Source organism: Phytophthora cinnamomi (assembly GCF_018691715.1).
Source record: "Phytophthora cinnamomi strain GKB4 chromosome Unknown Contig44, whole genome shotgun sequence".
Classification (NCBI taxonomy): domain Eukaryota; phylum Oomycota; class Peronosporomycetes; order Peronosporales; family Peronosporaceae; genus Phytophthora; species Phytophthora cinnamomi.
In genome coordinates, this window is record NW_027150977.1 from 900,355 (window position 1) to 915,780 (window position 15,426).

At 50.0% G+C, this 15,426-nt stretch overlaps 2 protein-coding genes across 2 annotated transcripts; both read right to left on the reverse strand.

Annotated features, from left to right (window-relative positions):
* Positions 1–4,073: 4,073 nt before the first annotated feature.
* Positions 4,074–12,493, reverse strand: IUM83_13810 (putative phosphatidylinositol-3,4,5-trisphosphate 3-phosphatase; the record flags this gene model as incomplete). The annotated part of the gene is made up of 4 exons (XM_067938510.1): positions 4,074–4,306; positions 12,165–12,210; positions 12,287–12,411; positions 12,487–12,493. The coding sequence occupies 4 exons, from the start codon at positions 12,491–12,493 to the stop codon at positions 4,074–4,076; spliced, it is 411 nt and encodes a 136-aa protein (XP_067790741.1).
* A 537-nt stretch (positions 12,494–13,030) lies between these two features.
* On the reverse strand, positions 13,031–14,317 carry IUM83_13811 (TKL protein kinase; the record flags this gene model as incomplete). Its single annotated transcript, XM_067938511.1, has 1 exon — positions 13,031–14,317. The coding sequence occupies one exon, from the start codon at positions 14,315–14,317 to the stop codon at positions 13,031–13,033; it is 1,287 nt and encodes a 428-aa protein (XP_067790740.1).
* Positions 14,318–15,426: the final 1,109 nt, after the last annotated feature.

The window sequence follows — 15,426 nt, forward strand, 5'->3', positions numbered from 1 at the left end:
ATATTGACCACAAGTGAAACTTTTCGTCGCTTGAAAACTGATAACGTGTCCCGCAGATCATCTGGTTGTTCGTCCTGTTTGAGCCCGGCACTTTTTCGGCTTTCATCAGAGCCCGCTTCTCCAGTACAAGATCCGTTGTATACAAGGAACCGCTGAGAAATCGTCCAGAGTTTTGGTTCTTCATCACTGTGAGCCAACAAATCCCAAGTGGGCTCTGTTGTTCCATTCGTACGAGTATATCGACCCAAGATCTCCTTCTCCAGACCGCTGGCTATTCCTACAAGTGACACCAGAAGGTTTGGCGGGTCAAATGGATCTGACGAAGACAAATATGGCGAGAAAAGGTAGGGCAGGTGTTCAAACGGGGCCAATGCTTCGTGTGGAGGCAGCTTAAGGTACAAAAGGCGCCATCTGCAAATGAGGTGTACAGCTTGAATTTCCTCTCGAAGATGCCGCCTTCGCAAGAAGAAATAATGCGCCTTTTCAGAGCCAACTTTGGCAGCGTCACATAATGTAGCGGAGTCTTCGACGAGTGGAGATGTGGCGGTCGACCTCAAGATGCCTGTCAGAAAAGAGTTGAAGCGAATTGTCTGGGGGATTCCAAGCAAAAACTCGCCGCAACTTGGGGTGCTGGGTAAAAGTTGATCCTGGAGTGATACGAATTGGATGCCTGGCGTTCTTGGGAAGAGATGCCGATCTGCAGTCGCCATTGAATTGAATGATGAATCACGACTTGAGTCCTTCGAACGGCGAATTGAGCAATTCGTTCGCTCTCGAATCACTACCAGATAGAATCGTCGGGGGAGAAACTCGATCGGGGCAGGCGAGAGACCAGACCGACGCCTCATTTCGCCAACACCCGCGTCGCGGACTGGTCTCGAAGGATGACAACCTTGATAATAACTGCGCTTGAGCAATTTAGAGGGATTGCCACAGCATGAACTGACAACGTCAATGCGTGCTGAATTGGTTCGGAAGAGGTTGAAGATAACCAACCCAACCTGCCTAATGTTGTCGGTTGCCTAAAAATACTGGAGCGTTCGCACGAGCTAAAACGGAATTAGCGAATGCTCACGCCAAAAGGTGATCCAGATAGTTGCTATAGGAGACGAAGGTATAGGAGGGTGAGACTCATAAAATGTCCAGGTTGGCGCCACTGCTGACTCCGTATTCGAAGTCTCAACGAGGCAAATCCAAAAAGTACATCGCTATCGAGCGAGATGTCGAAGACCCCAGTCCTTATGCATCTCTCGGTGGAGCCAAGCCACAAAAGAGGAAGAAAAAAGGTAAACTTGGTGTAGACAGTGGGGATAATGCAACACGCATCGTGGATTCAAAGCTGTGTCATCAATACGAAGAGGCTTTACGAAGACGAGATTTTCGCCAGGTTCTATGGATGGTCACAAATGGAGACGTACCAGCCAATTACGAAGCCAAGACGGGGGAGACTGCACTTCTTGCTGCAGTGTCAGCTAAGAATCTGGATGCACTGCAGATATTGATGAAGAGGTACGACATCAATGTCATCTAGCCTGGAAAAATCGAGATATTTTGACGCTGGTATTGTGGTGCTTGATTGCGTATTTAGCGGAGTCTCGATTGACACTTCCAACAAAAAGGGGTACACGCCGCTCATGAAAGCTATCGCTGTAGCTGTGGCACCGCATAGGCCGCTCCCCAAGCAGGGAAGTGTGTCGGATACCCTTCTGTTATCAAACAACATTGGCGAAGATGTTCCAATTCTAAGCGCTCGAGCGAACAATGTCGATAGCAACGGTTATGAAAACGACATCGTTGAGAGTCTGCTTGCATTCGAGCCGAATCTGCTTAAGACGGATCAGTCAGGGAGAACTGCCTTTGATTGGGCTAAGCTGACAGGTAACACGCAAGTTCTCGAATGGTTAGAGCATCGGCAGCGAGAAAAATCTATCCAATTTCAAAGTTTCGCCAATCGCCAAGAACGAGTGGTGGAGTGTCGAGAGCTTTTAAATCGTCACGAAGGGTACATTCAGCGCATTGAAACCTTGATAGCACCACAGTTCTTCGACGAAGGTGGGCTCACCAGATTCCTCAAAGCGACGACGATACCATCGACCGAATTTGTTCGCGCTCTCAATGACTTGAAGGTCATGATCGACACACCGACAGATATTCCATTCCGATCGCAATATTTCGTCAATATTGAAACGCGAGAAGGCTGGACCCCGTTGGCAAAGTGTGCAGCTTTCGGCTACGTTGCAGCCGTGCAGGAGTTGCTTGCGTTGGGAGCCGATCTTCATTATGAAACAAGACTCCGCCATACTGCAATGACATGGGCGTCTTATTGTGGTCACGAGGCTGTGGTATTGCACTTGCTACGATTTGGAGTTGATGTAAATCAAAAGACGAGGGATGGGAAGACTGCGTTAATGCACGCGATTAGCAATTCGCAAGCCAAGATCGTGCATCATCTTCTTATCGCCACGCGTGATCAGTGTTTTCCAGCACAACCAATCGAAACTTTCTCCTGTGAAGTCGACCCAAAGCTGCAAGCTCTACACAAGAACAAGTCTTACAAAAGCGGCCAATGGGCTAAAGAAGTTAAGGCCGTTGAAACGGAGTGGCACAAAATCTTTCTGAAGAAGATGCGGTTGCGAGACCAAACCGGTAGAGATGCCCTCAGCCTGGCACAATATGCTGTAGAGCAGGCAAATTTGATCTGCACTGATCTCCAAGCCGAGCCGTGTTCAGATCGTGATGAAGCGTTGGCTCCTCAGATTCAAGTTCTTCGACAGGTCCAAAAGGCTATCAAGGAGGCTGAAGATCACAAACTATATGTTGATACCCACGCAAAGCGCACGAAACTTACCACGTGTCATCACGATGGCTGTAACTTTATTGCCCCCAAGGATGTGCTACCGACACATGAACAGCATCATTGCACGAAACGCCGAATCAAATGCGATAATTGCGATGCCGAGTTCATTTTCGAAGAGCGAAAGCAGCACGACGCCCATGTTTGTCCAATGCGTCGGGTATCGTGCACAAAGTTTGAGTATGGATGCCAAGAGCAAATGCTTTTCCGAGACCGCAACCACCACCTCGATCACCACTGTCGAAAACGTGACATGCAATGTCGACTTTTGTGTGGAGCCGTGGTACGCTTTGACGACCTGGATGATCACGAGAGTTCTGAATGCCCTTTACGATTAGTGATGTGCGACCTTGGGTGTCCAGCCACTTTCACTGCGAATTACGCCAAGACTCACAGAATTCAAGAATGCCCGAAACGAATGGTTCCTTGCACTGGAAAAAACTCTGTGAACGGAGGGTGCTGGATATTGGTGACGTATGAAGATATGAAGTTTCATTTGTCTACACTGTGTGAGCTGCGGGAGCTCTCGTGCAAGTGGGCTCCCTACGGCTGTGACGAAAGACTTGCCGGTACGGCTTCCGCGCGCCATCACCATGAAACTGATGAATGCCCATTTCGACTTGTACCTTGTCGTAATGGATGCGAGCTGAGCGAGCAGATATTGGCTTGCTTTGCAGAAGAACACTATCGCTGGCAATGCATGCTGGAATATAAGGCATGTCCTAATCATTGCTGCAACACAGGTGCAAATGTTGTGGTGCTGCCTCAACACCTCGTGATGGTACATGAACTACAAGACGCTGGCAACTGTCCTAGAAGAAAGACATACTGCCCGCTCGATTTGTGTGGTAAACACATCCGGCTATTCGACAGTGATAATGAATGCATACGTTCTTTGCTGAGTGGGGACGAGAAGATTGCACGGATCGAGGAAAGAAAAACCAGCCTGAAGGTGATGAAGAAGCGCGTTTTGAAGTACGAAATGTTTCTTGCTAGGATGAATAGTGCGCAGCAACACGGGACTGAGTCTGAATCGAGTGAAGAGGAGTTGAAAACAGTACCGACTGTTTTTCGGAAACGAGAGACGATGGGGTTCCTCCTAGAATGGCTCCAAACTCTCTACGCTAACCTTCAGCGGACGTGCGACCAGCTCGAAATGCAGAAGAGTACCTCCTGCATTTGCCGCATTCTAACATTCGACCAAAGCAAAGCGCAACATTTACTTGAACTGCCAGATGGACGCTCTGTTTGGATGTCGCTTGATCTGCGCGAGTACGACGTCGTATTGCCACAAGATCATGATGCCTCTCGCTTCTTCCGATGTGGCCTTCTGACGGCAAGTGCAATTGCTGCTCATATCGAAGATGAGTGCTGTCACCGACTGGTTCCATGTCCTCTCAACTGTGGGCAGCGACTTCCAGCGCACAGCGTTGATTTTCATCTGGCAAAGCGCTGCAACATGCGCAATGGAAAATGCCGGCTGGGATGTGGGGAAATTATGGCATTCTCGCTTCGTGCGGAGCACGAATCGAATCACTGCGTATTACGGTGTGCCTTCTGCGAGTATTGCCACTCGTCACTCCCAGTGAAAATGCTAGAAGCGCATCTCGACAAAGAATGTCAGCGACGTCCTCGAGGTTGCAGACTTGGATGTTCTAAGAAAATTTGTTGGGATGACACCAGCGAGCACGAATCTACTCAATGCCCCAAACGCTCGATTAAGTGCAGAATTTGTGATGGGGAAATTTGGTTTTGCGAGCGTGATAAACACGAAAAAGATGATTGTCCATTGCGTACACATGGTAAATGCGAAGTTGGCTGTGGACAAACCTTACGCCACAACGAGATCGCTCATCATCTTCTGTACAGCTGCTCAAAGCGCCTTGTGGATTGCAACGAGTGCAAGCAACGAATGCAGTTTGATTCGCTGCAAGAACACCACAATCTCCTCTGTCCTCAACGAGTTGTAAGCTGCAGAAAAGGTTGCGGTGTGCGACTTAAGGATATCGACTCCGATACCCACGAAAAGGATGAATGCTCTAAGCGGTTGCTGTTTTGTGAAAACCAATGCGGGTTGCATGTACCGTGCTGCGAAATGGAGGAGCATCTCAAGTGCAAGTGCTTGATGCGTACCATGGAGTGCCCAACAGGGTGCCGTGAGTGGATTTTTGCGTATCTCTATGAGGATCATTGGAAGCGCTGTCGTCAACGGGTAGTTCCGTGTGGCGTCGGCGGGAAGTTGTGTGCTCGTCCTATTCGGGTCTGGCACATAGGAAACAAGCTTGTTCGGTGTGCCGTCCACGGTGAAAATGCACTGCTCTGGGCTTTGAAGACGCAAGATCTTGATCTCGCAACGTATTTGTTGCAGAACGTCGATGCCTCTGTCGTGGTGAATGAAGAATTCGCGAATGGGTTTTCGCCGCTGGTTTTGGCTTCTTCTCTCGGTAATATGGATCTCATTCAACTTTTGCTCCGGTTCGGAGCTGATGTGAACCTTGAAACATCTCGGGCAGAACGCCACTGTCAGAAGCTTGCATTGCACAAGATCCAGACATGGTAAAACTATTGATCGAAAACAGAGCTAACGTTTCTCACACTAACCGACAAGGTAGAAACCTCATTCAAATGGCTCACGCATTCGCAGAGTCGGATCCTGCGACTACGATGACAGCTAACAAACACCCTCCAACTGAATCAAAATGGAAAGCGATCATCCAATTGCTTGAAGAACAGGCGGAGCTTGAGCGCGCTCAGCGTGAGCTTTTTATCGCCATCGCGTGCTCCAACTACGATCACTTGATCCAGTGTTTCAAGTATTCTGCTAAAACGGCAAGCCACGCGCTTCCCGTCGCAAACCCCATGGAGGCTCTTGAGGATTTGGTCAATGAGAAAGAGAAACAGGCAGAGGCGGTGCGCGCTGAATTGGAAGACGCTATCCACGTGTTCAATGAATGCATTGCAGAGACGGAGGCGAAGCGTGTCGAAACAGTTCATTTATCTTCGCAAGTTGATGATAGCTGCCGTCGCTTACAGAATGTGGAAAAGGCCGAGGAAGCGTCCGACATCGACTCGCACGTACTTGAAGTGGACATGCTAGCTATGATCCGCGAAATCACTGCACAAGATATCGCATTGCTACTAAACGCCCATGTTCCTTCGGAGACCTCTCGTTGTTGTGAAAGCTCTCGTTGCTATGCGGGGTAGTTCCCCGTGGAAGACGAAACGCGACAGAGTACACTGATGTGGAATGGTGGAAGACAGCTCAGGCTCTGCTCATGGATTGTAGTCTCTTACGCCGACTACGCGGATATCGACAGCAAACCATATCCCCCGATGTCATGGCTAAAGTCCGCCGGGAATGTCTGAAAACACCCGCCTTCGCTGCGTGCTCAGCGGCGTTTAAGGAGAGTCGAGCGGAATTCCTCACTAACAGCGAAGGAAGTGAGCGTAGTTTGAATAGTCGAATTCCTCCAGCAGAGGCACTTCGTGGTAACATCGTGGGGATTTTGGCTACGTGGGTGCAAGGGGTCGAGATCGAGTACAAGGCTCGGTCCGAGCGTCAAGTTCTGGTGGAGCGAAACGCCAACTTGAAGCAGCTCTTACCCTAGCTCGCGAAAACAGCAGCATGCCAATTTTGAGGCCCAAGTGGAAGCTCGATCTCTTCCAGCACGCCAAGAAGAAGTCGAAGCCGTTCGCGTTCAGACTGATGCAGCTGTAAAGGAACTCGAGGTGGCCAAGAAACGTCTGAACACATACAAATTGCTGAATTATGCGGCGTTGAGTGGACACACTCCGCTGACATTTGCCTGCGCTGTAGGTAATGAGGCGATAGTTCACATGCTGATGTCCCATGGTGCTTGTAGCGGCCATCAATTCGAGGAACAAACCCTGTGTGCCTCGTTCATCCAGGTGCTCGTGCGCGATTACCAGTTTAGGAAGAAATTTGAACGGGAGCGGCGCATGCAAGAAATGAGTGCTGGTGGTGTTAAACTTCGCTCCGACGCGGTCACAGATGCACTAGTTCGCAACGTGGCGCATTCATTTATTGTTGGGCACTACCGTCGTAAACTCGTACACTTCCGCCAAACCCATCGAGTAGCTCTTCACGAGGCTGTTATCAACGGGTATCCAGAAATCGCAGCAATTCTGCTATCGGAAGATGCGAAATTGTGGCAAAAGACGTACGTGTTACCCGAGCGAGTGTATCCCGGTGCTCTTCTTGAGGATCTAGCTCCCATCTCACCGGAAGGCCAGGATATGGTAAAGCGAAAAGGTAAGTGGAAGCTTCAGCCGCTGGCATCGGAGCAGAAAAAAGACCCGAACTGATCAAGGAAATTCGGATGAGATCGACTACAGCAGACCGATGACAGTGGCAGATACGCTCCATTGTGCCCTGAAATATTATGACAGTCGCTTGTTCAAGGCAACGACGGGGTGGGAATCTCCTGATGTTACATATTACGCATCCACCGCTGAGTTTGTGAATGATGCTCTATCAAGGATGGAAGCTGTGAGTCATCAATGGCAAAAAGAGTTGGCGATAAGACGAAGTGTCCTGCGAAAGAATGCTGAGCTTAAAGAAAAGCACGCGGCTTTACAGGCAGCGATTATATCTCAAGATTTCATCGAGGTATCGCGTCTACTGGATGACGGGGCATTTGCAGACTTCGAAACGAGTGGTGGCGGTTTATCTGCGCTGATGGCAGCTTGTGTCGAAGAAGTCTACGTAGAGAATGAAGATGGCAAAGAAGTGTTGGTGGTTGAATATTTGCTGGACCGCGTAATGAATCGACCGTTGGTCAATTATGAGAGTTCCAAGGGTATTACAGCGTTGGGGACTGCCGCATTTTATGGCACGCTGAAGTGCGCTCAGGTGTTGATCGAGCGCGATGCGAATCCGAATCTGGTGGCACGCTTAAACGGCCGTACCGCGCTCATGGTAGCTGCAGGCAATGGGAAAGAGGAATTCGTGCGGTTCCTTTTGGCTTACCCAGAAGTGGATGTGTACCTGCACGACTTAAAAGGTAAAACAGCATTGGACTATGCACAAAACCGTGGTTTCGTGAAAATTGCGAGTATGCTAGCAGCAGCGATGGGTGGTAAGCGTGGGCATGTAATTAGCACGATATCAGGCTTGTATGGTGTGTGCAAGTGGGGATGTGGTTTCATGACTCAATTCGAGGATCACCTGCTAAAGCAAGCAAAGGTTATCAGAGACACCAACCCTTTAGAAACCCACGAGTTACATCAGTGCCCAAAGCGTCATGTGTCATGCCCAAATGGCTGCGACATCGAAAAGTTATGGGCGGAGGAGTTAAAAGACCACCTTGAGCATTCTTGCGCGCTTCGGCTTGTCAGCTGCACAAACCATAAGTGTACTGATCGGTACCTTTTTCAGTATCGTGCACAGCATCTCCAAAATGACTGCGAGTTCCGAATGGTGGTGTGCGATTGTGGCGAGAGTATGACCTACCAGCGGAACCTGTTGCATGCAAAAACGCAGTGTCCTATGCGGATTGTCCCCTGTCCATTGCAGTGTTTGATAGCAGAAACAGAAGAGGATGAAGGCACCACTCCCGAAGTTTTCCAGCTTCGGTGGCAAGAGGTAAAGGCTCACGTGACAGGAGATTGCCCTCACCGCAGCGTGCGTTGTCGAAATGGATGTGCGCTCAATGATCTTCTGCTAAAGAATCGTCCTCACCACGAGACTACCGTCTGTTTACTTCGTCGCGTTGCATGCAAATGGGGTTGCAAGGAAACCGTCATAGCAAACACCCAAGCAATTCACGAGCAAGATGAATGCGATTTGCGTCAGTTGATCTGTCCAAACCGGTGTGGACGAAATAATGTTCCTGTCTTGCAAATGGATGAACACATTTCAACAACTTGTCCTCGACGACTGGTGCTTTGCCGGTTAGGCTGTGGTCGCCGAGTGCCACTGCACACTTTGGATATGCACGCAGCGCAGGAATGTCGCAAACGCACAGTGAGTTGTGTGCAGTGCCAGCAAACACTTCTAGAGGAAGACCGTATAACGCACGAGAACAGTCAATGCCCCAATCGGTTGACAGTGTGTGGACTGTGCGGCCAGACAAATCTATCTCACGCGCAAATAGCTCACCACCGGAAAGAGGAATGCAGAATGCGTCAGGTGACGTGCAAATACCAGTGCTTTGTGAAGTTGCTGCTAGCTCACGAAAAGGAACGGCACGAGATGTGGGAATGCACCTTCCGACCAATTTGGTGCCCTCTTGGCTGTGGAGAAGTGTTTGTTTGTAATACGCTCAAGAACCACCAGCGTTCATGCCCCATGCGGTTTGTGGTGTGTGGAAATGGCTGTGGTGAGGAACTCCGTGAGAAGGACCGTGCCGAACACGAGCGACACTACTGCAGCCTGAATAAGGCGCAGAATCGGATTTCTCGCTAGAGTTTTGTTTTCCCAGACAGCAAAGGTATCGACATTTTCACAGGTTTGATATCGACAGGCAACAATCCCCGCACATACAACACAATGCACAAATAGGCAGTGCATTTTTTAGTTGTTAATAATGCCTAAAGCTACAAGGATTGGGGCATCATAACTACAGTATTTGAAAGCGCCTAATAGTCATCCTCATCATTCAACACTTCATCGATCTTGATGTTGAATTTGCTGCTCAAGGGTACAGGAGAACTATCACCAGGCACATCATACTACAGTAGTTATTGAATGGCGGTTGCCGTGGGTGTCACCGCATCCGATACTTCCATTCTCTGCCTGAATCCTTTCTACGTTAGCAAAAATCTCAAGCTGTTCTACAGCAGCGGCTAGATCCAACCGTTTGGATGGCTCAAAGGAGCAGAGCTTGCGCACGAACTCCCAGTGCTCGTCGTTCTTGAACTCTTTCGGTCGAGATGGCAGTTCCCCATGCGTCAACTGATAAACCACTGCAACGTCAGGAAGATGAACTTGCCAAGGTACCCTACCGCTTACAGCTTCCACGACGCACATTCCTAACGAGTACAAATCCGACGCAAATGTTGGTGCATTCCTATTGTTCATCAGTAGTTCCGGGGCCTTCCATCGGACAGCTCCACTCGTAGTGGCAGGTCTCGACTCCATTGACACGAAACTCATCGCGAAATCCGTCAATTTTGCAGTCAAATCTTCGCTCACCAGGATCTGGTTGCACTTAAGATCGCCGTGGACGATCCTGTTCTGGTGTAGAAATTGCAAACCCAATGTTGCACCATGCAGCAAGCGCCACACGAATGCCCCCCGATTTTCCTTATTTTTGCTCAAAAAGTCAACCAAATTGCCGTTCGTAGCTTCTTCACACACAAAGAAACACGGCCGCGTTAAATGGCATGCGCCGAAGAATCGTACAACGTTCGGGTGCTGAGCCCGGAGCCAAACCCGAGCCTCTCTCGAGAAATCTCGCTCGTCGTTAGCGGATACTACATGCACGCACTTGATCACCACTTTTTTGATTTGCCACCTCCCGCGGTACACTTTGCCAAACGAACCGCGTGCAAAATGGGATCGTTCCCTTTGCACCTCATGGTCTGGGATAAACCACCCTGGGACAACGGGGGCGGCAGCTCCTGACATTCGAACGAGAAACTGGGCAATGGACCGTAGTAGTTCCGTTGATTGAGCACTGGAAGAATTCCGACTGCTGGTAGTCTCGCAACTGAGTAACAGTAATGCGTTTTCTTGTGACGTCTGGTCTGGCAACGCATCGAGGATGTTCATGGCGTTGGCCTCCCATAGGCGTACTAACTTTTTCTCTACCTCTTGGCGCTCTTGTTCCAAATTTCCATCCAACTGGTTAATCGGACTTATTGACCCACCAGACACTTCTGCTTCAATTGAATCGAGTAATACATGGAACTCTCTCAGCAGATCAACTACCGTCCGGGCGCTCACAAGTCGTTCAAACGCTGCACCTTGCTTGTATTTCGTGAGGAAGGCTTGGAAACGATTTCGGAGTGCTCGAAACTCACTCAGCCTTTTAGCTTTCTCATCGTCAATCTGCTGCTGTATTTTGGCGAATCGCTCCAGAACGCACTTGTTCATTTCGAAAGTCTCCTGCATTTTCCTCACACATTGTCAGTAGGACTTCAAAGTGAACTACAACAGCGTCGCGGGCCTCGGTTGAGATCGAGCTGGTAGTTGAGCTTATGTCCTGTCGGCTTGATGGTTGGTTAGATGGGTCGTAATTTTCGTCGCGATAGGGATTGTTTTCAGAGTCAGAACCTGTATTAAGTACTTTGTAGTTTCTCCCTCTGGAAGACGTAGAATTTTCCTTTGAATTTTGGCAATCCGAAGCCCCCTTTTGCTCGATGTGCGTCTTCACCGCATCAGGGACTGAAATTATTCACACCAGCAATTAGCAGAATAAAGTCATGTGGATTGTAGACCATCGCATCAACAAGCAGCGGGAACTTTACAAGCACAAGTTCTGTTCACAATTGTTCGGCATCAGCCATATAATGGCGAACAATGTAGAAGTGGAGCTGGCGCATGAGTGTTCCGTGAGGAGATTTGTTCAGCCCATGCAAAGTCGATGCCTTTGAATTCATATCGTATTCAGTGTCATTTTCAGTGATTGTGCTCGCACTACGTGTCTCGCACATGAATTGCTGAAGCCTCGCAACTTCCCACTGCTCGTCCGCCGAGTATGCGTACATTTGCGCTTCTGTTGAAAGTTTGTCGCTCGAGACAATCGCAGATTCAGCTGGAGTGCTTTGTGTGGCTGACGCTGGTGGTGATGACCAAAAATGCTCATAGCAATTGTATCGTTGCGAGGCAAAGAAGACCGCTCTGTCGACGTCGTGTCAGCCCTGCCATATACGGACTGAGCTCTCACTCCATTAATCCAGGCAACTAGCTACTCTTCGGTCTTGGTACCAAAAACAAAAGTTCGCTGATCGGGCCTTGGAAGGACTACCTCAAAAAAATGCTGCCCCCGCTTCGGCTCGCTGATACCAGAAACTTCCACACTTGCACCTCGTACATCAACTTTTTCTAGAGGTGGTGCAGCATCCAACCTCCCTCGGTAGTACAGGATTTCCCCCTACCGTGCCACAAACCACCATGTTTTCCAACTAGTGAAAAACCCATCTTGCTTGTACAGAAGCCAAACTTGCATTGAAGGGGCTGTTTCCTTCAAGCACTGTGATTTGTAGGCGTTGTGTTCATTAGGCGTTTCAGATATATGGATATCTCCCATACTAGTGCTCCCCGATGGTAGTTCTGGGTCCCCGTTCATTTCTAGAATTTCAAGTTCGCAGAGAACCTCGAAACTTTCGGGGAACCTTTGGTTACCTGTAGCCTCATCCACTTCGGCTTTTGGCAACCTGAGCAAGTTGCTCTACACGAGACGTACAGTAGATGACATCGCTGTTAGCGCACACGTCACTTGCTCAGCCAAGTCTCGTGACACTTACCCTATCGTGGAAGAAGTCGGTATTGAAAGTGAAGTGGAACATCGGGACCATGTGCTTGCCCGACAGCGTTGCTTTCTTGGAGTGGAAGCACTTCACCAACACATCACCTTGTACCACCACATTACCTGAACCACAACAAACGCGTCAGTCCTCGGCATCAAATCACGTGCCTCACCAGCAAACGCACCTCGAAGACGAACGACCCATCTGGGTCTGCCTCGTACGTTTCAAGCTCAGGCGAGCTAGTGTAGAACAATTCCGTGTGATGATGTTGCGAGGGTGCTGTCAGCAACTGCAAGAATGGTGTGCATCCTCCTCTCGGTGCAGCGTCAAAATCCAGCACACCTTGGACCCGGATACTTTTCACGTGCAAATTCGGCCACCCGACCTTCAAATTTGCTGTAGTCGTAGCTCCTCTCGCTCAAATTGTAGACGCGGTAGGCGTTGGGGTGCCGCAAGTTGAGCAATTTGGATACCTCGTTGACGCTGTTCCGGTACGTCTTCTCGATACCGGAGGCCGGGTACTGAGCTTGGGCATGATGTGGTCAGACGTGACAGGGATGGTATCTCTGGAATTCTGGGTCGAGAAGTAGTGTAGCGGTGCTTTTACGTACGAAAACGAGGAATACATGCATCAGTAGCTTTTAAGACGGAACGTGAGCAGATAGGAGTGGGGGACCCGTCAACTGCATGTATTTGTTATGCCTTTGTGGCATATTGCGCTACGCGAGGGCACTTTTCCGATTAGGTCGATATATTCGCTTCGTAATTCGCGAATTTTTCCAGCGTCTCGATAACAGTCGGCATGTCCGCTCGTTCGGACGGCTCGAACGCACACAGCTCACCCACAAACTCCCATTGCTCATCGCTCACGAAGGCCTTCGGTCGGGATATGAAAATGCCATGGGTCAAGTTGTATATCACCGATTGGTCTGGTAGGTGCGACCCCCACGGCACATTCCCACTCACAGCTTCCACAACGCACATGCCGAACGAATACAAGTCCGATTCGAACGTCGGAGCGGAGCTCTCGCTTCGGAGTAACTCCGGCGCCTTCCATCGTACGGCTCCAGTCGAGGTGCTCGGCTTCGACTCCATCAAAGCGAAGCTGAACCCGAAATCCGTCAGCTTCGCCGTCTTCTCCTCCGTCACGAGGATCTGGTTGCACTTGAGGTCGCCGTGCACGATCTTCTTACCATGGAGAAACTGTAGTCCCAAGGCTGCTCCGTGAAGCAATCGCCACGTCAAAGCTTGGTCAACATGCTTGCTTTTATTCAAGAAATCGACGAGGTTCCCGTTCTTAGACTCTTCGCACACGAAGAAACACGGTTGACTCACGTGGCACGCACCAAACAGTCTCACGATGTTCGGGTGTTGCGCTCTGAACCAGAGCCGGGCTTCGCGCTTGAACGCACGCATCTCGTCCTCAGTCACGGCGTTGACGCACTTGACCACCACCTTTTCCCGGTACCAAGTACCATGATACACCTTGCCAAAGGATCCAAGCGCGAAATGTTGTTCCTCTCGCTGCACCTCGTACTCGGCGAGAAACCAGTCCGGAACGGTTTGCACGGACGCGCCTGACAGGCGAATGATGCTCTGCTTCACAGATCTCAGCATGGTTTTCGAGTCGGCAGTGTAGCTGTCTCTCTTGCGCGTAGTCTCACTACCGAGCAACACCAGTGCATCTTCTTGCGACTTCTGACTCGGCAACGAGTCTAGTATCCTCATCGGGTTGGTTTTCCACAGCCGAACGAGGGATGCCTCCACTTCTTGCGTGTCGCGATCCCAGGACTCCATCCACTTTGAGAGGTTGTTGTCCCCTTCGGAGACTTCGGCTACTACGGCGTCAAGACGTTCATGAAATTCTTTCAACAGACTAATCACCATTCGGGTGCTCACGAGTCGCTCGAACGGGTTTCTCTGCTTGTGCTTCACTAGGAAGTGGTGGAAACGAGCCCGAATCGAGGCGAGGTCCGCTTGAGCATTGGGAGGTACGATTTCTGGTTGTTCGTTGGCTTGGATTTGCATCCGCTGCAGCCTCTCGAGAACATTTTCGCACATCGTACAGGTTTCTTCCATTTGGCCGCACATTGTGAACAGGTCTGTGAACTGTATCATGACATAATTTGAAGAGTGTGAAGCGATAGCTTGGCCTTCCTGGGATTCTTGGTTGGAGGTCGAGTTGGGGGCACTGACTACATGGCTGACGCGGTAATTTTGCTGTCGGGGGTACGAATCGGATCGAGAGTCAGAGCCACTCTTTAAAATGCGTCCTTCTTCGGGATAGCTATGGTCGTTTATGCTTGAAAAAACCTTGGTAGAAGTACCTCCACGACCGGCAGACAACAGTGCGACCACAGCGCAATGGTTGTTGTCTTGGGCCAGTTTCAGCGCGGTGTCGCCTTCGCAGTTTGTCGCATTGACGGTGGTGTTCTTTTCCAGCAGCAAGCGTACAATATCTGTAAACCCCATTTGCGCTGCCCACATCAACGGTGTTTGTCCGTCGTCCTTAGCCATTTCTGTGTTGGCATTGTGAGTGAGCAGAACTTCTACCACTGCTCTATGACCCTTCCAAACTGCTAGCAGCAAGGCTGTGTCTCCATCTTGGGCCTGCAGGTTCACATCCGCACCTTTATCCAGAAGGAGGTGCACCATAGCTAGTTGTCCGTGTAGCGCTGCTGCCATGAGCGGCGTAACACCAGAGAAACACCTTATATCGGGGGGTATACCGAGTTCGATCAGAGCTTGTGCAGCAACGATGCTCCCATTCGCTGCCGCAACACTAAGCGCAGATACCCCATGTACACTATGATCACGGAGGTTGGCTCCAAGTCGTAGCAAGAGACCTATCGTGAGCCCATTGTCACCGAATGCCGCCCAAATGAGCGGCGTCCATCCGTCAATGTTTTTGGCGTGGATATCTCCTCCTTTCTCCACGAACAGGTTGACCATGTCGTTATCTCCGTTGTGAGCTGCTGCCATTAGCACTGTGTTTCCATCGGAGTGGCGACAAAGACTTACATCAGCGCCGTAGTCCAGTAAAACGCGAATAACATCAACGTGGTCGTTCGTGGTGGCCTGTAGTAGCGCCGTGTTTTGGTAAGTTCCCTGCGCATCGACTGCCGCGCCATGATCGA